At 42.1% G+C, this 23,657-nt stretch overlaps 1 protein-coding gene across 1 annotated transcript; it reads right to left on the bottom strand.

Moving 5' to 3' along the window:
- Positions 1 to 2,718: 2,718 nt before the first annotated feature.
- LOC126539217 (uncharacterized) lies at positions 2,719 to 23,401 on the bottom strand. Its single transcript, XM_055075258.1, has 9 exons — positions 23,350 to 23,401; positions 20,372 to 20,479; positions 16,949 to 17,008; positions 16,345 to 16,404; positions 14,445 to 14,504; positions 12,994 to 13,124; positions 9,888 to 10,545; positions 7,633 to 7,763; positions 2,719 to 4,991 (listed from the first exon to the last, which is right to left on the bottom strand). The coding sequence occupies exons 2-9, from the start codon at positions 20,465 to 20,467 to the stop codon at positions 4,355 to 4,357; spliced, it is 1,833 nt and encodes a 610-aa protein (XP_054931233.1). The 5' UTR covers positions 20,468 to 20,479; positions 23,350 to 23,401; the 3' UTR covers positions 2,719 to 4,354.
- Between the last annotated feature and the right edge of the window lie 256 nt (positions 23,402 to 23,657).

Raw genomic sequence — 23,657 nt, 5'->3', positions numbered from 1 at the left:
GCTCGAAGATTTCAGAACCCACTATTTTATTTTAGAACTAAAAATAATTAATCAGTGTGCCCTGCTCCTTATGTTTGACCCTCCTATTCGATTCGAACCTGCTCTGTGGCAAGTGCTTCATCTTCACTTTTTGTTGGCTTTCGAGCAGTCCATCATTCCTGTCTACGTTCGCAGAAAAGGACTCCGCAGCCACAATTATGCTTAGATTTTTTAGTTCTTACCTTGCAATCTGCTGTGCCCTCGATGGAAGGTCTCTCAAGATTAAAATGTGCAATAAACAATCTTTCTAATGCAGGCATTCACTTTGTCTTCGGTTGCTTACCCACTCTGGGCCACGTGTTGAATATATGAGCGCTCTCGACAGGGAGCCCGTGTCACTGTCACAAGAAGATAATTTATTTTCTTCTTTTCTACTTTTCTACAGCACAGATTGCAACCGAACTTGGTGATGAGCCTTTTTATACTTCTAGGAATCCAAAATAAACAAAATTAGAAAATGTGTTTTTCTGGCGAAAATCGCGATTTTAGCCGTGCACTTACCCTTACATTGCAGATTACCCCTGTAAAGGGTGCACCGCCACAGATATAGACATGTTGAGGCAAAGCCGCTGTATAGAACACTTGGGAAATACAACGAGATCGCTTGAACTAAGCAAGGCTCGCCCGAGGCAATGGTGTCTGGAAGGCGCTTCCGGCGGTGCCCACAGCTAGCTAAATTTAGTTTTGGCGTAGGTAAATAATAAAGATATGAATAATTAGCACCATTATGATAGAGAATTTTACACATTGCACAATACATCTGTAAGGGGTGCACCACTATAGGTGTAGACATTCTAACTGCAGAAATTTCAAGCAGACCTATTGTGTCAAACAACGACACGCCTACAAAGGAATTATCAAAATTCCTAAATCATCACCTGTCGCAAGTACCCGCCATCCTTCCATTTTTTATTGTGGATATCCTCTACTTCCTTTGAATTATATATTCCATTAATGCGACATAAACACTCCGATTAGGTCATTCTTGTAATTTTGGATGTCTCTCTGCCCTGTCTGTACATGAATATACGTCTAATTGAAGGAATTGAAGCGGTCTCAACATTACTCAGATTGGTAAGCAGGCACACGCTTCTGACCCCTACCTTCAGAATCTACTGAATCTGGTCCTTGCTCTTGACTATTTAGAATTTGATTCAACCTAGTATTGAAAGATTTTTGGCACCAGCATGGGAACCACATTTGTGCCAACATATGCCAATATGAATATAGGGCAGCTAGAATCGGAGCTAATAAAAGCATCCCCATTAAAACTGCACTTATTTCTTATACATAGATGGCATCTTCATTATTGGGAATATGGCATAGGGGCTATAAACACCTTCATTAGACATTTTAACCAGTTTCACTCTAGTATTAAACTTAAAATGCACCACTTTACTAGTCAAATTAACTTCCTTGACACACCAGTTTGCATCAAAAAGGGAAAGCTAAAAATGACGCTTTACCGAAATCCTTTGGATAGCCAGAAATATTTAGATTTTACTAGTCATCACCCGCGACATTGTAAGTGAGGAATATTTGTTGGGCAGGCATAATGCACGAGACGGAGCTGTAGCAACAATAGTGATTACGTTCACCATTTAAGTAATTTAAGGGCAACACTAACTGAAAGAAATTACTTGCATAATGACCTTACAGACAAGCATGCAAATTAGGGAGGAAATGAACATTAGCTAGAAAAGGATCTACAATACCGTCAAACCAGCCGCTACCATTCACATCAAAATAGTTCAATGCATTCGCATACATAAACAATATTGTACAAAAATACTATCCGATCTTGACAAGCAATGATCGCCTTAGAAAAGTGTTCTCAGATGTAAAAAGAATCGCACACCACTGCAGTTGAAACTGTAACAATATGTTAGTACACGCAAAATTAGAACCATCTGTGTCACCAGAATAGCAGCCTGTGCTTGTTCCAGCTGTAAAAACTGCAAACACCTTCTAAATGGCATAAATGTTAAAAGCACTGCAAGTGATTATATGCATGAAGCCAAATCCAGTTCACCTGTGCTAGTTAAAACATTACCTATGTGTTGGAATGTTCACTGTGACACAAACAATATATCGACGAAACAGGACAGCCAATGAAAGCTAGATTTAACAAGCATCTTGCGGACAAAGCCAAGAAACACCCCAAAGCAGTAGCACACCACTTTAACCTGTCTGGTCACAATTTTAATTAAACTTGATATTCTAATCAAACTTTCGGTCTCTTAGAGATAGAAAATATAGAGTCGTAACCAACGTGTATAAATATTTTGAATAGAGCTCTTGAATCTATTTGCTATACTAATCATACAAATATATCCAGTAGTCCTTAATAATTAGTTTTTAATTATTACATTTTTAGTCTTACACCTGGTTCAGACAGGGCTGTTCATAACCCCACACCGATCAGCTTTGCCATTGTTTATTTATAGTTACATAATTTTTTGGTGTCTGCGATATATACAAGTGCCTTTATTTATTTATTTATTTATTTATTATCTAATTCTCGGGCGTATGTGTGTGCATGCTTTGTTTTACAGTTTTTATTTATACCTTTAACCGAACACAGATTGTTAGAGCTCAGTTTTTCAGCTAAAGCTATGACTTTTTATTGCAATCAGAGTGCCAGGCAGAGCGGAGAGAAAGAACGATGCGCACGCCAGCTCGCCAAGTCAATGACTTTATTTCCAATCAATTACAGGTGATCAGCGCAATATTCTGCGCTGCCGTGGCTGCGCATTCTGCACTACTGCAGCTGCGTATTGTGCGGCTGAGTGAGGCGTCACAGGCCTTTTCTTGAAAGCGATCTGTGATGGGTACAGTCTAGACACACCGAGGGCTGATAGCTTCGTGTGCACTGCGTTCTCACCGCTTAGTTCGCGTTGAAGCGAGAGGCAGCACAAAGCGCAATTCGCTTGCTGCTGCTGCCACCCTTCCTCACACCAGCATTTTGACAGCGAGTGTTCGCGGTCATAGAGTAAGATGTGTTCATGTTTGGCTGCGCGCGTGACACCATGCTTGTTAATCCAGTTAGTAAGTGAATGTTTACAAGTTTATATGGCCAATAAAACTACTATCCTTACTTCGTATGGCTGTATGATAACTTGCTATCACAACTGATGCTTCACCTTTCGGGCGAAGCTTTGACTTTTTCACTCCTCCCCCACAAAGCACAGCACAACGGAGAGCTCTGCAGGCATTCATAGTGAATACTGCACCAGTGGCTTTTGTGCCCTAGAACTTATTCGTAGCACGTAATGCTCAATAGGAGAAAGTGGTGCAGCTTCGGCTTCACTTGGCAAATCTTCACGACGGTCTACTTTGCCTTAAGTGTCTCTATCTACATATGGCAGTGCAGCTGTAGTCACTCGGTTGGACACTAGTTCGTTATGTGGGCATATTTGCGTTGCAGCTGCTGGCACTGGAGATGACGTGGATGTGGCGAAATCTGGGTGCAATTATGCCCCCACCAGTGTCAGCCATCTGGCAGAATGGTATCGGCAATATGATCCCTTCAAGCCGCTGTCACTCTTTCCGGAACCCATAATTGGTCCCTATCTAATGTTTCTTGCATACATAGGACAGGGCCCCTTTTTGCATAGGTGGTGTCGGTGGACGTCCTTGTCATGAGCTAGGTTTTGCTTGAGTTATCACAGCAGGGCAGTCTTCAACTGGCGACCATGATAAGCTAGGCACATGTGCAGTTGATAGTTAAGTCAGGTGTTGTCCAGTAATTCGGTAGGATGCAGGCCAGTTGGCAGTCAAAGCTTCCACCTACAGCCTTCTTCACCTTAGACTTGCTGATCATTTGAACCACGTGTTCTGCAGCTCCATTGCAGGCTGGGAGGAACGAAGGTGCCAAAATTGTCTTATGCCATTACGATAGAAGAAGCGTCTGAGACTTTCACTTGCGAACGCTAGACCATTGTCTGACACAACAATGTCTCACAACCGATGCATTGCAAATAAGGCTTGCAGCCATAGAATCACGGCTTCTGCAGATAGGCTAGATATGGGGACGCCTTCTATTCACTCCGAAAATGCATCAGAAATGATCACCAGGTATCAGTTGTACAAATGAAGTAGTGACCATAGGTTCTTCAGGGAATGGTCACAGCGTCATAGCTGTTGGCCGCCAAGCGCACTGGTGTTCTTGACATACATGACACTGAACACACACCGCGGCAGTGATGTCTTCATCCAAGGTCAGCCACCATAAGCGGCTTCGAGCCATGGCATTATTTTTTTTTCACCGTTGCATCCTTCATGGAGAAGCTGTAGCACATTTAGTTGCAGTACACTAGGGATGGCCCGGAGGGCTGTCTGGCAATATCATCTCTGCACTGCTGCTAACACTTGCCCTGGCTGTCCTGACACTGCCGTGACTAGATCGTATGTGCATTTTCAGGTTACTCCACCAGGCAAAGCCTTTCTCACACACGGGACACTTGTGCGGCTTTTCACCTGTGTGCACTAGCACGTGATTGTCCCGGTCCGCCTTGTTTATAAACCTGGCAGGGCACAGGTGGCATGGGTACGGCTTGTCCCTCTCGTGCCACTTCAGGTGCCATTGCAGCGCTGTCATCCGCTGAAAGGTCTTGCCGCACTCGGGGCAGTGGCACAGGTCAACTCCCCTTTCGTGCAATCGCTTGTGCCTGTCCAGCGATATCTTCCTGCGGAATTTGGACGGGCACAGCTCGCAGGCAAACCGCATCTCATCTATGTGGCTGGCCTTGTGGTTAAGGAAGCCGGTGCGCTGGGCAAACTTCCGACCACAGATGGAGCAGGCATATGGCTTCTCACCCGTGTGCAACACACGGTGATTTAGCAGGCAATGCTTCCACTTAAAACGCCGCCCACACACGGTACACTCGTAACACTCGCTGACACTGCTGCCAGGCTTCTTCACTGGAGCTCCTGAAGTGACACCAGGTATTCTGCACATTGGAAAAAATAAAGCATATTATGTACTTATTTGAGCAGTGGTTGGCAGCACGGCAGTATTGATTAGAGATTTAGATACTGTGAAGAACAACAAGAGAAAGACAGAGAGAGGACATAAGTGCAGAAGCTGCATAACAGATTGGACACTCTGGTCTCGGGTATGGTAGCGCCATTGCGACTGAGATGAGACGGGAAGAAACTTGCACTCATGCTAAACCGAAAATGAAGTGATTTACTTGTCAGCAATGAGAGTTACAAAGCCACTAATGCATTCACAGTGAGTAAGCATGGCCATGTGCAGAGTCTGTATGGCAGGATGTTTGAGGTATATTGCACGAGCTGCCAAAAAGAGAATTGAAAAAAACAAAAAAAATATTGCAGATCCAACGTACATGTCGTAATCTACGTGAAGCGTAGCTTTAGTGAAGCAGTAGCCCAAATGCTATACAACCAACTAACTGCAATGCATACATTTGTGTTTACTTCTATCTTATTTAATGTGTAATCTGAGGAAATACGTATATGCACTATGAAGGTCAAAGTAAGAAACTCTATCTCATAATTTTTTTGGTGCATTAAACCATTCACAAGATGTGCCCAAATGCAAATGCCAAATGAAGTACAACCATTTCAGTACTCTTCCATTAGAAATGCTATGCCATGTATGGAACGGAGGCTGAGTAGTGACTTTTGATCAGATTTGGCAATATTAGGCAGAATTGGCGTAATGAAGAATAAAAGTTTAACAGTATCAAATTGACTGGCCTCAAATGCTCCTCTCACTTCCAAACCAAAGAACGCAAAATGGGCACCTTGGTCGACTTAGCTAAACAATTTTTAAGTGACAGTAGCAATGAAGACACAGGAGATTCAGCCAGGTCATGTAATCTTTTGCTCTGGCATCTACACTGCTTTAATGATGCCTGTGATGTGATTGGTCGAAGTCATTTCAAAGAAGCTTCTGGCGCAGTTAAAACCTCCCTTTGGAGCCTTTTGGTGCAGTTACAAGGCACAGATTTTCACTTGCAAACATTTACGTCTACGTAGAACAGCAGTGTCATGTTTTGCAATGAAAATCAATATATGCATAAGTGCATGCATATGCTTGTCTAGAATATTGTCTGTGTTTACGAGACGTCTTGAGGAACATGTCTTCGTAGCCAAGCCACATGGTCGCAATGGGCAACAGTACTTTTTGATTGCAGTGCGAATGGTAATTAGATGTGTAGCAACCGTCAAGTGGTGACCGCTGCAGTTACTTGCTCATCACAATGCATCAGCCTCATCCAATACTCTTTTCTGTTCAGTATGTAGTTACTGGCATTTAAAGATATTTCGAACTTCATAGCACTAACCTGCCTTCTCTGATGACAACCCAAAATTACACTACAATTGTAGCAGACTAACTCATGGATTTCGAGCATCTGCTATCTTGGCGCAATCATGGCACAAATTTGGCATCCTGCTACATTTGTGCGAAAATGTAGCAGGGTGCAGAAGGTGCAGCAGGAGTACATTGTTTTGATTATTATGCTTGAATAATATTAAGCGAAACTTTATTTTTTCCAGCAGTGGGTTGCTTTTATCTTCGCGTTACGACGGTGTATGCTTTCTTCTTATCAGAAATCTTTCTCGTTTTTCAGAGTTTTCACTCACACAAAAGCACGCAGTCCATTTCAGAGCGACCTTTCGCAGAAGTTTGACTAGCACGCTGTTCTGTTACCTTTGAACACAGCCTGCAAAAACTCCCTTAATCATTACTGCACAAATGCTGTACAAAGAATGCATAGGCTCCAGTGTCAGTTCAAGGTGCATGGAGCCAACCTGCTTACAGAGTGGAACTAATTGGTCCAGATAATAGATTATGAGTAGATTACTGGACGTTCTCTAGCCTGACAAATATTGTGTCAGGAGCCTACAGAATGGAGAAAGAAAGGAACCAGGCACTTTCTACAAAAAAGTCAATGCTTCCTGCCCAGGAGGCATATACCCATTTTTGCATTTGCGAAGCTACAGCTTTCCTGCACAGCACGGGCATCAATGTGGCTAATATTCATGCCAACGAATCTCCATTGTTGTTTTATGTGTTTGGACTTAAACAAGTTGAAAAACTATAAGAGTAAGGCATGTCTTGCATATTTTAGATTTTTTTTCTCGCCACACTTCGGTAACAATCACAAGTTATTCTTTTTGAATCTTGCTTTTTCAGGCACTTTCTTGGAGTTTCACATAATTCTCCAGAACTCTTAGGAAAATTATTTCTGCCTTACCTTCATTTGAAACAATAATGATTAAGCAACAATTTTGTGTTATCATGGTGTATACTGCAACTAATGCATATTAAAATGAATTAGTAAAACACAAATGCACTGAAGATGAGCACATTTATGGAGTAGCAAAAAGAGTTAACACCCCAATGAAAATTGTGGGTGGCCATGCACCTCAGTCCAAGTTACACAACCATTGTTGTATTCTGCCTCCATCAGGATGCAACCTCCACCGCCAGAAATTGAAAGCTTGATCTTGCGTTTCGCAGCAGAATGCCACAAGCACTTTGATACAGTGGAGCGTAATCTGCTTTACAGGAATTATATGTCCCTCTGATCATGTTTTAGTGCAATTGGGAGAACTCACCCCGAGTTGCTATCCAAGGTGGCCACATCTCCTGAACTTTCAGTGCTGCTTGTTTGTGGAGTTACGGAGATGACCCTTGGCAGCAGGGCTGCTGGCTCACATGTTTCTTTTCCATCCATATTTAGAGGGCCCTGCAAACAGCATGCACGTATTTGTTTTAATTCGCTAGTGTTAGAAGTGTCAAAGTGAGAAAAAGTGTGTGCGTATGAATGTGTGTTTGTGTGCACAGGGTGTCCCACATAACTTGTGCCAAAAGTTAGAATTATGAGAGTGCCACCTGGCTGGACAGAACCAAGGTAATTTTGTTCACTGTCACATGGAGCAAAGTCGGACTATTTTTTAATTTTGCATAATTACAGAACTGGTCATTAATTAATTAACTTCTCAAATATTATAATCAGAGCAAAATTGTCAATCGGGATATTGTAGGCCATCAAGAAAAATTCTGGATCCATCTTTCTGTTTCTGTGACCATAAACCGACTAACCTGTCGGTCAATTCTTGCTGTCGATCATCATCACACAACTAAACACTTTGTCAATCGTTGCAAAGGATAGATGGGGACTGAATACTGTGGGATTTGCAAGCGTGTGCCAAAGTGCATTTTGGTGCCCTCTGATGAAGCAAGTACCTTGTCTAGAGATGCGACATTGCTAGAACTGCCACATCATATACGGTTTTCTACTGGCACGACCAGTTTTTCCTTCACAATGCTGTCGGCTAACCAGTTTGATACCATACGAGCACTCCACTTGCCCGTTTTTCAGATCCCCTTAAACTGGTACATCATAAGCTGCAGTGCAAGCACTGTGTTTTGCATTCATATATAGCAGACAAATGAATTGTTGCTAGTGAATCTATTCCCAAGTTCTTCCTCTAGTTCCTTAAAGCATTAGGTATCTTGTTGTCATGTAGGTTTCGAGGTATTACGGCATTGTTTGTAGGCTACAGCATAAAGATTTCATAAGTGTACTGAATTTTATACAAAGCCTTTAATAAATTTCATTCAGACTTAATTTGTACTCGGCGTATCAACAGTTCTTCTTTATTAGGTTTTTATCTTTCCAGGGTACTTTTCACAAAATTCATGTCCCCTCCATTATCTCCCCCACCTCTGTCACACACCTCTTGTCGCGATTTTTTTCTCGAGGAAAGCGGAGAGAGCACACCCTACTCAACCCTATCCTGTCAAGTTCATGTAAACGGCCTGTGTGGCACAGAGCCTACCCTGTCTCTGTTTCTTGTCCCATTGTGATCTTTTTGTGTTACACACCACACGCATCCCATGCACAGTATGTTGGAAGTCATTGGCTGCAGGTACAAGGGCTTGAGCAAGCATGCAGGCTTTATGCCCGCTGTCTAGCTGAGTGCATACTGTTGAAGGTCAAGTATGGTCAAGTTGAAGGTCAAGACATGAGTGACAGGTGAAACATTGAAGCGAGTGACAGCATAAACATTCACGTTGGAACAGGAATGCATGCTCTCCACTGTGAGCGCTCATCATGCCAGTGTTGTGATAACAGGTGCTCGTGATCATCAAGTGAGATGTGTTTACATTTGTTTATGTGCATGTGACACCATTCTTGTTTAGTTAGTAAGCGAATTTTTACTGCAATTTATATGCTCTATAAAACTATGAACCCTGCTTCCACTAACTATAATTATTTAAGACTTTGCTATTGCTATCAAAGCTTCACCTTTCTGTTGAAGCTGACTTTTTCGAGCCAGCCCCTGATTTCGGACACCAAAAATGTCACATTCTACCAGAGAGATTGCCACGTCTATCCAACATAACAATGTCTGCAGCTTGGGAGTATATTCTTCTGCGATAAATGTAGAAGATGAAATATATTGATTCTCATAATACTTAATTGCAAAGCATTTCCTTTCTTGACCTCCAATGAGACAGGAAAGCTGGCACATCTTGCACGCCGCAGAAAACAGAAGGTTGGGAGCATGCTTTTTCCTACGACTTTAGACTATGCGACAACATACAAATATGTGGCACTGCCTTCCTACAACAGCATCATTGCACTGCTCTTTGTGCAGCTGATTTAGCATGAAGCAGAAGTAGTGGGAAACCTGCATTCTGTAGCCTCTGTACCAGATTTTCTTTCACACTTCCAGTTATCCAGTATGAGCATGATTTGAATAAGGATAAATTGAAAGACAAAGCTGCAATTCACCATTAATTTAACTTGAAGGGGGAAAAATCAAAAGGTGACACTGTGCAATTCCACATCCTCTTTACTTACTGGAGACTGTGTAGTTGAAGGACTAGTACTCGGCAACGTAACTTCCGCGCTGCTCTCGGGAGTCGCCTCAGCAGTCTCGACTACACCATGTATCCGGCGTATGTGCACTTTGAGGCCAGCCCTCCAGGCAAAGCTTTTCTCGCACATGGAGCACTTGTGCGGCTTTTCACCCGTGTGTGTTCGCACGTGATCCTCCAGATTGTGCTTATTTGTGAATCTCGCCAGGCACAGGTGGCACGGGTATGGCTTGTCCCTCTTGTGCCATTTCAGGTGCTGCTGCAGTGCTGTCATCCGCTCAAAGGTCTTGCCGCACTCGAAGCAGTGGCACAGGTCTACTCCCCTTTCGTGTAATTGCTTGTGCCTGTCCAGCGATATCTTCCTGCGGAATTTGGACGGGCACAGCTCGCAGGCAAATCGCATCTCAGCAGTGTGGATGTTACGATTGTGGTTCTTGAGTTGGTACCTCAAGGCAAACTTGCGGCCGCAGATGGGGCAGGCGTGCGGTTTCTTGCCTGAGGGTTTGGGAAGGTGATCTTTTGGGGACGCTGTGCTTGAAAAGCAATGCCCACGTTCGTTACTCTGATCACACGTGCTGACAGACCTGCTGACAGTCCTACCAGGCTTTTTCGCTGAAGTTTCTGAAGTGCCATCGGAGATTCTGCACATCGGAAAAAATAAATCAAAGAGTATTAGGTATTTACTTAAGAAGTTGTTGCATCATGCCGGTAGGTACTCTGACACATAAAGAACAGCCGGGCGATCCTGTGGAGAGTAGTACCTCAGTAAACACAAACACTTGCAATTGAGCTGCGGTAGCACCACAGAAATAAGACACTACATGTAAAAAAAAGAGCCAATTGAAGCTAGATTAAATATGAGCTACTTGGGTGATTTACTCGTCCACAATGACAGCTCTAATGCCACTGTGTGCACCATGGTGAGCAAAATGAGAACAAGGTGAAAGCAGAAGCCAACGTTTCGACAAGTTGACTTGTCTTCTTCAAAGCACCACAGCGTGACAGAACATGGCTATGTGCAGCGCTTGTACGGCGAGATGTTGTTGCACTAGTTGTCAAAAATGGAAAGAAAGAAAAAGGAAAGCCGAAAAACGAATCCAGCAAAAAAAGAAGACTTGCACATGATAGAGTCCAGAAGGATCTTCACAGGGCTCGTAATCAACTTTCAGAGCCATAAGTGCATTACCTGATTTCCAAAGCAGCATCTGTCTTTACTAACAACTGTGATAAGACAATCATTAATATGCCTCTAATACATGCCTTAGTTGTCAACACTAATAAACCTTTCTCTTCCCTGCTGAGCCTTTCTGCTTTTATTCATTATGGAATTTTTCTTCATTCTAATGTTTTTAAAGAAACATTGGAAACAACTGAAGCTATGATGATTCAGTGTGTGTTAATTCAAGCAAATAAAAAAAAATTTTTTTGAATCTTTGTTACCTATCTTTTCAGTGCATATTAAAGCACTGTAATTCAAACAAGTCAGGAAAACACTTTGACAGGTTCCACTTCAACGTGGCACTATATGTACCTTGTTTACTGCGGAAGAAACAAGGTGGAATGTATGTAGTAACTGTTAATGTCTTATCTAATGTTGGACTGTCTCTATACAATTCAGGTAATAAAAAAAAATTAGTGCTGCCTAGAAGTTTGAGTTAACGTGCAAGAACTGTACGTTCTGAGATATTTAAAGCACAAACTGGAAGTGGTAAACAATGGGTTAGAATAAATTTAAATGTGCTGTTTGATTGAACACCTCTTAGACTGAAGCAAGCACTAATGTGCCTTACTGAAATTACGGCATTTAATGTCTCAAAGCAACACAGAGGATATGAAAGACGCAGTAATGGGGACTTCTGAATTACCGTATATTCTTGTGCAACGGCATCACTTTTTTTTCTTTCATATATTTGAGCCGGAATTTTGGGAGTCCAGCCTATGCACTGTTAAAAAGGAATAAATTTTCATCTGTTCCAAAAAACTGATTTGCTTTTTGGCGCTAATTTGGGAAGCCTTTATTTCAGTTTCATTTGCTACCCCATTAGTCATTTCTGGCACACAACTGTGAAGCTGGAACAGCTGAAATCAGGTTCACCACAAGCCCACATTACAAGATGAAGCTGTCCTCGGATGTAAAGTTGTGTGATGATAAAGTTTCTGGAATCCTCTTGTAAAATGACAGTGCCCACACATCTTTCAGGTGGCATGGCATTTAGAAAAACTCGCAGTATGAACATGCACAGTATGTACGAAGCATGAAGTCCATGTGTGACATGATGTACATAAATTGTACAAATGCATAACGCACAGAACTACAGTACAAGCTACAAAGTGCCGGGTTGTAAATTTTGATGGCACTTTGTGGACGTTTTTGGAAACAACCAAAAAAGGAGACCTATATGCCTCTGCACTGTGGCGATACTGCGCTGTACAAAGGGGAAGCTGTCTTTGGTTGCTGGCTCAAATGTTGCATCACGCATAAGGTTGCGCAATGAAACAGTCTTGACGTCATGTGAAACACGAAGGAAACATTGCGGTCGAACATCAACATGCTTTTTGGATAGCGCAGTAGGGGTAACATGCATGCGAAAATCCTCGCACGCATGGTGTGCGTATGTGCAAGTGCCCAGCTGTCTCCGAATGACAGGGCGGGAAGATGTGCCAGCACAAATTGCAGGATGCCAAGAAACGACTTTCATGGGGACAGCAATAGCTAAGTCACGAGTTTGTGTTGAAAAATGATCAACTGTGATTAAACCTCAAGAGGAGACCAATACGCATCTGTGTACTGCGCTGGTATCGCACACAGATGCAGCTGCATTGGTCATGGGACACAAAGTGCACACGTGCTATAAAGGGATGTGGCCCTTGCCCAAGAATATATGTAATTACAACCGCCCGGGGGTCTTTAATGTGCACCTAAATCGAAGTGCATGAGCGTTTGTGCAAGGCACAGGAGATGGCTGCCACAGCCTGGCATGAAACTTAACGACCCCTTGCAATAGCCAATGAGGGATGTAATTTCCCCTACTGTAAGCATATACAGACATTCCTTTATATCCTGTTTCAGTAGACTTGAGAAAGCTCACCTTTGGGCACTGTCCATGGTGGTTGCATCTCCTGAAGTCTCCGTACTGCTTGTCAATGTGGTTGGGGGGATGGTGGTTGGAAGCAGGGCTAGTGGCTCAGATGGTTCTCTTCCTTGCATATCTACAGTAACCTACAAAACAGCAGAAAGATTTGTTTCTTTGCAAAACACGGTAGCCACAATACATGAAAACACATGAGCTTGACCTCCCATGGTGTTAAGCCTTTCATAATAATTTCAGCGTGTAATTTTGCTTAACAATAAGCTTGTTTCCTAAGCACATTTCTTCAAATGATAAATGCAACATACGTTTCTACCAAGCAATTTGCACCTGAAAAAAAACATGCTGATGTTTCTGAGAGGGAAACTGTGGGCACAGTGTCAAATACCAAAAATTAACATGATAATGACAGCTATTACTGTTTTGTCGCAATTGTACAAGAGGCAAAAACTGTTTGCCTCTTGTATATTACTAATCACCTCTGGCTCCTTTAACATACACTTATACTCTGTACAGCTGGTAGTTGTAAGGACATTTTGATGGTTAAAAGCAACTTTGATTAAGAACACTGGTGTGATCCTGTTCAAAATGTGGTGAGCTGCTCTAGTTTGTTTTATTTTTCAATTGGCATTATGTCGATCACCGAATGGGTCAAAAATTAAAAGCTGGTGATGGAGCGGAGGGTGAGTAGGTGGGCTCTCAGTGAGGGAGGATGATGAGTGACATCAGAGGCCACATTATTGGGTGGAGCCAGTTTTGGAGAGGGGAAGGAATGGAGCAGTGGCACTAGAACAAATGCATTGGTGATGCAACACATACAGTGCCCTCATTGGAACAGTGTGTGGAATAGTTTGCATGGAAGGAAGAAGCAGACAGTTCACAGTAAGTCATCAATAGAAGTTTAATGCTGAAGTCAGCAAACTATCAACATATACTGGGGAAATGCTAACGCCAATGCATTGCAGTTTCTGAAGTGTAGCTTGAAAAAAATATATTTATTTTTTCATTTGGGGTGTGTATTTACTTGAAAAGTTTTGACTTTTGCTATTCACTTTAAACAGCACACAGATTACAAAAGAGCCCCATATGTAGTCCAATTTTGGTTAAGCATGTTAGTGCGAACCACTTGCAACTTAACTGCTAGAAGCTGCCTCGTTTTACATATTTTCCTGCTATCCAGTTGTGCCAGAACCAACACATTTTTTGGAAGCACACAGATGAAAAAAAAAAGAAAAGCCTTGGCATGCTTCTTGCTCAGCTTATTTAGCAGCAATTCTGCTATGGCCTGAAGCTCATGTTACCTCTGCACCAGATTTCTTGAACTTCAAGGTTATGCAGTGTAAGCATAACTTCAATAATGCCAACTTGAAACAGGAGGTTGCTACTGCCTAATTTGGCTCAGAGTGTGAAGAATCAAAGCAGAAAATTGGACACTTCTGTGCTTCACTTACAGGAGGCAGTATAGGCGGAGGGCTACTTGGTTCCACCTTGATGTCAACACTTGTCATGATCTGAAAAAGTTTATTTTTTTTTATCTCTACTGCTGCGCTGAGTTGGGAAGCAACAATTTACTTTAAACCACAAGCACCAATGCATACGTAAAAGAGCCCCATATTTTGCGACATGTTGGTTAAGCATACCAGCGTGAGCCGGTTAAGGGGAGATGCGGGGCTGAAATGCCAACGTTAGAGCCGACATGCCAATTTCAACAACATTTGGCAGAAGGCTTTGTCTTCTTGTCGTTGGGGTATGTAGTAAACTTGATTACCCTATTACAAATAGAAAAAAGTTGAGCAAATGAGTGTGTCACTTTAGAAAAACTATCATTTGAAAAATTATAATTTAGAGCTAGATAAAAAATTTTCTAGGTGTCTTCTGGATGCCCTATTATTACAAGATAGGGGCAGCTGCTTGCAATTTTATGCCTTCTTCTACAGAAACCACATCCTTGAAAACTTGTGGCAATTCACCACAGTGCGACAGTTAAGATGCTTACGGGCAAAGGCTTGTTTACCGCAAGACCGATCTAGTATGCGCGCCCATTGCGCTATGGGTTACGGGATAGCGGTCCACCAAATGCAAGAACAAGAAGTCACGGGAGCAGAAGCCCCATGTAACCAACTTGTTGCAAGTCTGTGAGCCTCTGCCTCAGCGGTGAAGTGCTTAGCAGAAGAAAGTGCAGGTGGAGAGGACGCCCGGGAGCCGCCACTCGAGAGTCCAATCAGGGCAGGTCTCAGTGACGCATACTCATGAAATGACTCGACACCAGGAGGCAGAAGCACAGCTTGCAAGGGAAATTAGCTCGAGCTCGCTAGCCCTGTCTGCCAGATTGCCACTAGAGTGGCAGTTCCCGGAGATTGAAGTATGCACAACGCGTGAGCTGGGGGATGAGGTGCGAGAAGGCACCTCGATCCCCCAAAACTAAAATTTTTTAATCTTTTTTTTCTTTCTTTTGTTTTTTTGTAGTTACTATGATCCAGACATCTTTACCTTTTTTTCTCGATAGAAGCAATCTAGAAATTCAAAAAGTCCGTAGTCTTGTTCCTCCCAAATTATTGTTACAAACAGTTCTTGCCTTTGCAGTTTTGAAATGGTAATATACTTCAATAAAACTTAGTGCTGGGTTAGTTGGTGATGCATTCTTTAAAACTGATGGTAGCGCTAAAAAGGACGGACACACGATGAAAAGTCGTCGTCGTGTCGTCGTCGTGTCGTCTTTTCATCGTGTGTCCGTCCTTTCTAGCGCTACCATCAGTTTTAAAGTTTGAAATTGTAGTTTTCCCAAATGTGCAAATTGGCCCAAAATTGAAAACTAAGAAAAATCGATTCAAAGATCTCAAAACATGCCAAAACACATGCAAATGCTGGGTAAAAAAGCTAATTTTCTTTTCCTCTATCATGCAGATAACCAAAATTGGCGAGGAGCTTCTGTATATGCCTAGAAATCGAAAACAAACAAAATAAGAAAATGCTTATTTCTGGCAAAAAATGTCAATTTAGGCCTGAATCCCCCATCAGAACAACCATTAGAAGCCATCCCTTGTTATGCAGTAATAAATTTTTCTTACTGTGCTGCTGTGCTGGAACAAGCACATTATCTTGGAAGACAAAAGAAAGCATTTTAACTCCAAACCACAGCAACCTTGGCACACTCCTTGCTCAGCTTATTTAGCAGAAATTCTGCAATAGCTCATATAACCTTTGTGCCAGATTTTTTTTTAATTTCAAGGTTATGCAGTGTAAGCATGACTTGAATAATGCCAACTTGAAACAGGAGGTTGCTACTGCCTAATTTAGCTCACAGTGTGAAGAACCAAAACAGAAAATTGCACACTTCTGCGCTTCACTTACAAGAGGCAGTATAGGTGGAGGGCTACTTGGTTCCACTTTTATGTCAACACTTGTCATGATCTGAAAAAGTGTTTTATCAAATGTATTGCTGTCCCGAGTGGGGAACGAACAAGTTACTTTGAAACATGAGCACAGGTGCATTCATAAAAGAGCACTATAATTTCTCAAATTTTAGTTAAGCATACCACCGTGAACCACTTGAGACAACTGTTAGAAGCTGTCCCTTCTTTTGCTTTTATCTTTCCCACTGTGTAGTGGAACCAGCATATTTTCTTTGGAAGCCCATGAATAATAATAATAATAATAATAATAATAATAATAATAATAATAATAATAATAATAATAATAATAATAAAAGGCTTATATCCAAACACGGCCACCTTGGCACACTCCTTGCTCAGCTTATTTAGCAGCAATTCTGCTATGGCCAGAAGTTCATGTTTCTTTGGCACCAGGTTTTTCGAACATCCGAGTTATGCAGTTTGAGCATGACCTGCACAATACTAAGTTGAAACAGAAGCTCGCTATTGCCCTTTAATTTAGCTCGGAGCACAAAGAATCAATACACATAATTGCACAATTCCACATATTACACTTCACTTACAGGATGCAGCGTGATCGTAGGACTACTTGGTTCTGCCTTGACGTCGGCGCTAGTCACAATCTGAAAAAGGTGTTTATTTTTATTTTTGCTTCTGAGCTGATTTAGCAGTGAACCATTTACTTTGACCCACGAGTAACAGGCACAGTAAGAACAGAGCACCATACTCATATAAAAAACACCAGTCCTCATCAGCACACATTTCCATGCCAGAACTAACACACTATAGTCACTTTACTATGCATTAATTTGTTCACGTATCAATTGCAGTACAGTGTCTTGAAGGAACATGAATGTTGCCCGCACAAATTCTCTGGAGGTGTTCCTATAGTTGAGTTTTTGAGACATAGTACAGTTGTGATGTGATGCATGTGATGGCAAATGTTTCCAGACATAGAGAAAACTCTATTCATGCGTGTCTTTAGGTGCATTACACCACGTTTTAGTCAATACGTGGATCTTTACCGCAATTTATACTCGCCATAAAGATACGAGCCTTACATTGTTATATTGTCATGATACATATGTCATATGTATCAATGTTCCACCTTTCAGGCAAAACATCAACATATTTAGAGGCTTAGGATGATTGCAGATTTTCATGGATAATAATTTTTTTTCTAGCCACTTTTTTTTTTTTTCAGAACATATGAACAATGTTTTACTGTATACCAACAGCATGTATACATTTTACTAGGGGCATGACCAAGCATGTAGTTCACAAAAACACATGGAAAAAAATCTTTCACACATCAAAATACATAAAGTGCAAGCCAAAGCCCCATCCCCAATAAGCTTTTTTAACAAATGCAACCTATGAAAGACTCTTATTTGCTTAAAAGTAGAATGGACAGGGTGCTAACACATGTCTGGCTTGTTATTCCTGATTGCCAAAACCTCAACAATTTCTCTCAAGTTTAGCATTCACATAGTAAGCCAGCACTGTAATTCTAAAATTTAAATATCAACTGCACTTTTTACTGCAAACCACTATGTATAGGCCATCCCCTTAAAAAAAAAATCTAAAGTGTTGTCCCATCTTTTCAGTGAGACAATACCTCATGTAATACCTCATAACAATACCTCATGGATGTAGCGCATGAAATATTTTCATGCTTAGGTATTCCTTTACTGACCCCCAACATTATTGCTCAGCTGGGGCTACTTGCATAGCGAAGAGAGCACAAGCTTGGCACCATGCTTCACAACTTTCCTTAGTTTATGCAGCAACATATAAACACATGGCACTACCTCAGCTTAGAAGACATGCCTGCCGTTTAGCAACAACAACACCAGTGGCACACTTTTTATGCCGGCTATTTAACAGGCATTCATCAATGGTATGAAGCATAGGCCATGGGGAACCCAATTACTATTAACTTCCCACTATATTTTTCTTTGTTATTCTACGAGTGCATGACTGTAATAATGCCAACTGTAAACACAAGGTTGCAATTACCATTTTAATGAGCTTTTAATGTGAAGATCTAAAAATTAAAATTGTGAAATTCCATATTGCGGTTCACTCAGCGTAGTCGGTGGACCACCCAGCAATGTTAGGTCTGCCCTCCGGCTAACCCCTGCCACACTGGTCTTGACTTTGCCGTGCACCGGGTGCATGTGTAATGTCGGGATACTATTAGGAACTTGCAGTCAAGCTAGACTAAGAATTAACTGCTTCAGTGATTTACCTGTTAGCAATGACACCTTGTGGTGGGGCAGCACGAAAAAGACGGGAGCTGAGGTACACATAATGTGAGCACTCACTATCAACTGGCGATTTATTGTACGAACAGAAATATAAAGGCGGGAAGCAATGATGATGCATATAGCCAACATTACAAGAACAACTAGACGGCCAATTTTATCAGGCACCAACAAAAAAGGCAAGACCTATGGCCAGCCAGTTACCAATGCAAACCGCAACTATCACATGGGCACAGCTGGTGGCACTTGTATACGAAAAGCAGAAAACCAACAAAAACAAAAAAGGGTTAGGACAAAGGTAACTTATGGTTAAAAAAAGGAATGTAGAGCATGAAAATATGCCTAAAAGTAGAAGATTAGAAAAGTTCAGGAAGAAAAAAAAAATGCTGCTCTTGGCACAATCTAATCGCAAAAGCATTTTAAGCACTGCCAACATATGCGATTTGTTTTCTGTTTAGGCTAAGTAGACTGTATGCAAACTGAATTACTGTGTTTTAGAAGAACTTCAAGCACTTCGAACATCAAATAGGCATAAGAAAGGACTTTGGCACTGTGTAGTTTTAAATTCCTGTATGCAACCACGGGTCTTGCAGTGGTCGGTCATCATGCTCCCACTCTTGATTCATATGTTGTATGCATGCTCGCTCGGCCTTGTGTACCATCTAGCCCAGTGTCACACCCTTTTGCAGCAATGACAGCAACAAAGCCACTATGCACTCATTGCAAGTGAGCATGGCTATGTGCAGAGGCTGGACAACACATGCTTGAGGTATATTGCACGAGTTGGCAAAAATAAAAGGATTAATAAAAGGAAAAGCTAGCAAATCCAAAGCACATGTTTAATTTATGTGAATGAAGCTTTAGTGAAGTAGTTAATTATATTTGCCATACAACTAATTGTTATGCGTACAAGTGTGTTTACTTTCATCTTATGCAATCTATAATCTGATGCAATATTTATGTATATGCACTATGAAGATCAAAGTCATAACCATAACCTCATACAATTTTTACATTTGTGCACTAAACCATTCACAAGTTATGTCAAAATGCAAACACCAAATCAGGTGGGCACGCTCTGTAGGACATCGCAAGTGTGTCATGAGGACAGTTCATGTAATGAGTCAGCAAGAAAGTAGGAGAGAATGTAGCAGCATTACTCTCTCCTCTTGAAAGGACCCTATGAGCTCTAGTACAGGCCGGACAGCTCTATGACAAGGCAGTCTCTCATGCGTGCACTTTTAGTGCAACCCATTTTTAGCCTTTGTCATAAGGGAAATTTCTTGTGTAATTAAAAAAGAACTGTGTGAAAGAACCGTTTTCAAGTGGCTCCAGCATTCTTGGGAAGGCTAAGACGCCCCAAGGACGATGCAAGATGAGGATATATAATTCACTAGTATGTATTAAAATGATAAAAAAGCACAAATGCACTTGAAACGAGCATATTTCTGGTAGTAAGCAGTTAGTGTCTCAAAGCAACACATCGTCTATGAGAGATGCTATAGTCAGGGGCCACGCATGTAGATGTAAGTTACACAACCGTTTTTGCATTCCGCATCCATCGGAATGCGACCTCCCCAGCCAGGAATCCAACGCTTGATTGTGTGGTCTGCAGCAGAATGCCCAACACACTGAGCTACTGTGGTGGGTAATTTGGTTTACTGGAACAATGTATGAACATCCCTTTAATCACATTTCAGTAGATTCAGCAAAGCTCACCCTGGATTCCATGATGGTTGCACCTCTCGTTTGTGGGATTACGGAGATGATACTTGGGAGCAGAGATGCTGGCTCAGGTGTTTCTTTCCCATCCATGTCTAGAGGGCCCTACAAAACAGCATGCACATTTTTATTTTTTCTTGCAATACATGATGGTCTGTGAGCTCATCTTTCTTTGTGCATCTCTTTCCTAAAATAACATCTGGATGATACTTCTTTACCAGGAGTGATTAACAGTGGTAGGACAAGGAATGTTCCTCGAGCCATTCTTTAGACAAGGGGACTTCTCCTTGTGAATTTAAATGTTGGCTCCAGCAACATTACTTGTTCGACTACTGCTCATCACTTCAACTGTTGATCTTCATGTGAACTTCGGTCTTGTTTGGATTCCTCACCATAGGCAATATGTACATGAAAGCACCAATCAATGTTCCTAAGAGAAAAGCAGCATGCATAGTTTGTCGAAGAAGGGTAATCAACATGCGAATGATGGCTATCACTGTTCCTTGACAATAGTACATGTCAAGAGGTGCAAAGATTTCAACTGATGCATAACTATGGAACATGATTTTATAGATAGCTACGGCTGATATATCCAAACGGTGGCAGTTTAGTGTCACTCAGGTACACACACTTTGCATTTGGCACCTGCCCATATTATAGGTATATGCTAAACCTACCTATGAGTGCACTATTAACTCAATGCTGGAATTCGACGTCCGGAAAAGAACACCTGGGGCTCTGCAGGACACTGTAGTGGGCGGCTACATGCAGGCATCTCTTCATTTCTGCATCGTCAAATTTTGGCCAGTGCTCCTAGGATGTTTTCTCTCAATGCGTTCGCAGTATAATGTCTACTCAGCAAGTTCAAAAACTGAAGCTGCCGACACAATTTGGGATTCTGGGCGAGGAAGGAGGAGTGATGGGGTCACATGATGAGATTGAAGCAAAAAGAGGGGGCATAGCATATGCAACACAGTGCATATACGACACCCACTGAATTGACGCATAAAATCACTTGCAAGGAAGTGGAAGGGACAAGTTTACAGGAGGTCATCAACGGGAGGATCACTTTCATGCAGAGGTCAGTGGCCATTTATCCAAAAAAGGGGAGGTACGTGTCCATGTCCATGCATAACCACTGTGCAAATATAAATTGCGCAACAATGACTGCTAACAGTTGTATACATTGATTGTAATGTTGTGCCTTTTATGCCGAGACAAAAGGGCATTACCGAAAGCGAAGAGAAAACAAAAAGTAGGTGGCAAGGTAGTTTCTGTGACCGCAAACCAAATAACCTACCAGTCAAATATTGCTGCCCTGTCTATAAAGCCACCCAACTAAACTCTTTGCCAACTGTCGCAAAGTAGAGAGAGAGAGAGAGATGCAAATGAGAGAAAGGCAGGGAGGTCAACCAGAGTTAAAACCTCCGGTTTGCTAGCCTGCACTAGAGGAAGGGAAAGGGGAAGTAAAGACTGAAAGAAGAGCGATGACAAAAATAAAAGCGTGCAAAAAAAATGAAAAGGGACAAAATGGGATCATTATAGTCTTTCTAATAGGCCACTGCCACGTAAAAAGGTCAACAAAGCCTTTACTGACTTTTAGTGCGACAACAGTTCATGTCGGCATTTCATGACTGACTGTTCTGAAAGTGGCCTGTCGTCAAGGCGTGTCAATGCAGTCACTAGTGACAGCCAGTGCGTGCTGTATCGAGGACAGCAGCAAAGTACATGTTCTATAGTCTCCTCGCCACCGCAGTGACTGCAAGCCGCGCTCTCATCCATACCGACTCGGAAGGCGAAAGATCTTGTGTAAGCGACACCAAGCCACAGTCGGCAAAGTACTGCTGTCTCGAGTTGAGAGAGTCCAGATGGGGTCGAAGTCGAAGGAACGGGTACAGTCGGTGTAGACGTGAGTAGGTGGGTACAAGACATTATGGAATCTGCAAGCACTTTCCAATGCGCATTCTTGCACCTACTGACAAGGCAAGCGCCTAGTTTACAGACATGGCATTGCTAGGATTGCTACCTGGCCAGTCTTTCCCTGGCACAACTGCTTTTTCCTCCCACAAAGCCGGATGCAACCCACACCAGCCATCCCATTTTCTGGTTTTCTGGATTCCCCCTAATCTGGTACATTATAATCTGCATTGTAATTAAGCACTGTGTTTCGCATTCATACGTAGTAGACAAATGAACTGTCACTAGCAAATACATTCTCAGTTCCTTAAAGCACTGTGTATTTCATGTGGGGTTCTGTGCATTGCTGCACCGTTTGTAAGCTACTGCTATACCTTACAAATAAATCAATTGCTACAGTATTAAAAACTTCGAATGTATACCAAATAAGGGCTTTTAATAAATACATGCCAACAAACAATGTTGCTTGTTTCCATTATGAATAAAGTTTACCCGAGTAGATTTAGTAGAATTTACGACCTCCCTCGCCTCCTCACCCCCCTCTCTCTATTTCTTGATGCCGGTTTTTTTGTCGCGGTGGTAGCGCGCATTGAGGCACGCTATTTGGCATTCGCTCGCACACATTCGCATATCCCGCACCTGTTTCACTTGGTGCGGTGTGACGTTGTTTAAGAGCATTCTGGTTCTCTAAACGCTTGGCAAGTTTACTTTGGCGCGGTGCGATCGTCGCGGTTCGTCTCTGACCTTCCACTCCTCTGACCCCAACTTCATTTATTATTTTCTTTTTTCTTGAGAGGGCCTGTGAGGTAGAGGGAGGTTGGTCGTGTTTTGTGCTGGTGTTTTGCATCGCTCCATTTATAGACATTGCAGCGCGCAAAAGAAATAATCCGTTCTAAGCGCTGTCCGTCTCCCTTCCATGCGTTCTTACATACCCAAACCAAATGGTCGCAGATGACGGAAGACGCATGTTAGAGTCTTTATATGATTGAGAAAGGATGCTTTATAGAAAGAGTAGCGACGATAGTTTCCATCGGGCGTAAAACTACGGTTAGACCTACTTTGCCAGATCTCACAAGAAATGCTAAATCCCCTTCGGACCGAACCGCTAGGGTGACGCCATTTTTTTAAGCAGCCACAATATTGGCTTGCTTTGGCTAGTACAAATCTTAATATGTGCAAAATCTGCCAAGGCCTTCGAGATTCGCACTTCTTACGTCACAAGTTGTATCAATCGTTACTAAACGTTAGATGAGGTGATGTCCAAAAATTGACATCTGTGACCTATTTTCGACTATTTGAAGTTGCAAAAGTATAGCCTTTAAGACTTGCATTTTAAATTCAGAGAACGTCATCCTTTATATCGCCC

The sequence above is a fragment of the Dermacentor andersoni genome, chromosome 11 (genome assembly GCF_023375885.2).
Source record: "Dermacentor andersoni chromosome 11, qqDerAnde1_hic_scaffold, whole genome shotgun sequence".
NCBI lineage: Eukaryota > Metazoa > Arthropoda > Arachnida > Ixodida > Ixodidae > Dermacentor > Dermacentor andersoni.
This window is presented reverse-complemented; position numbering and strand designations above follow the sequence as displayed.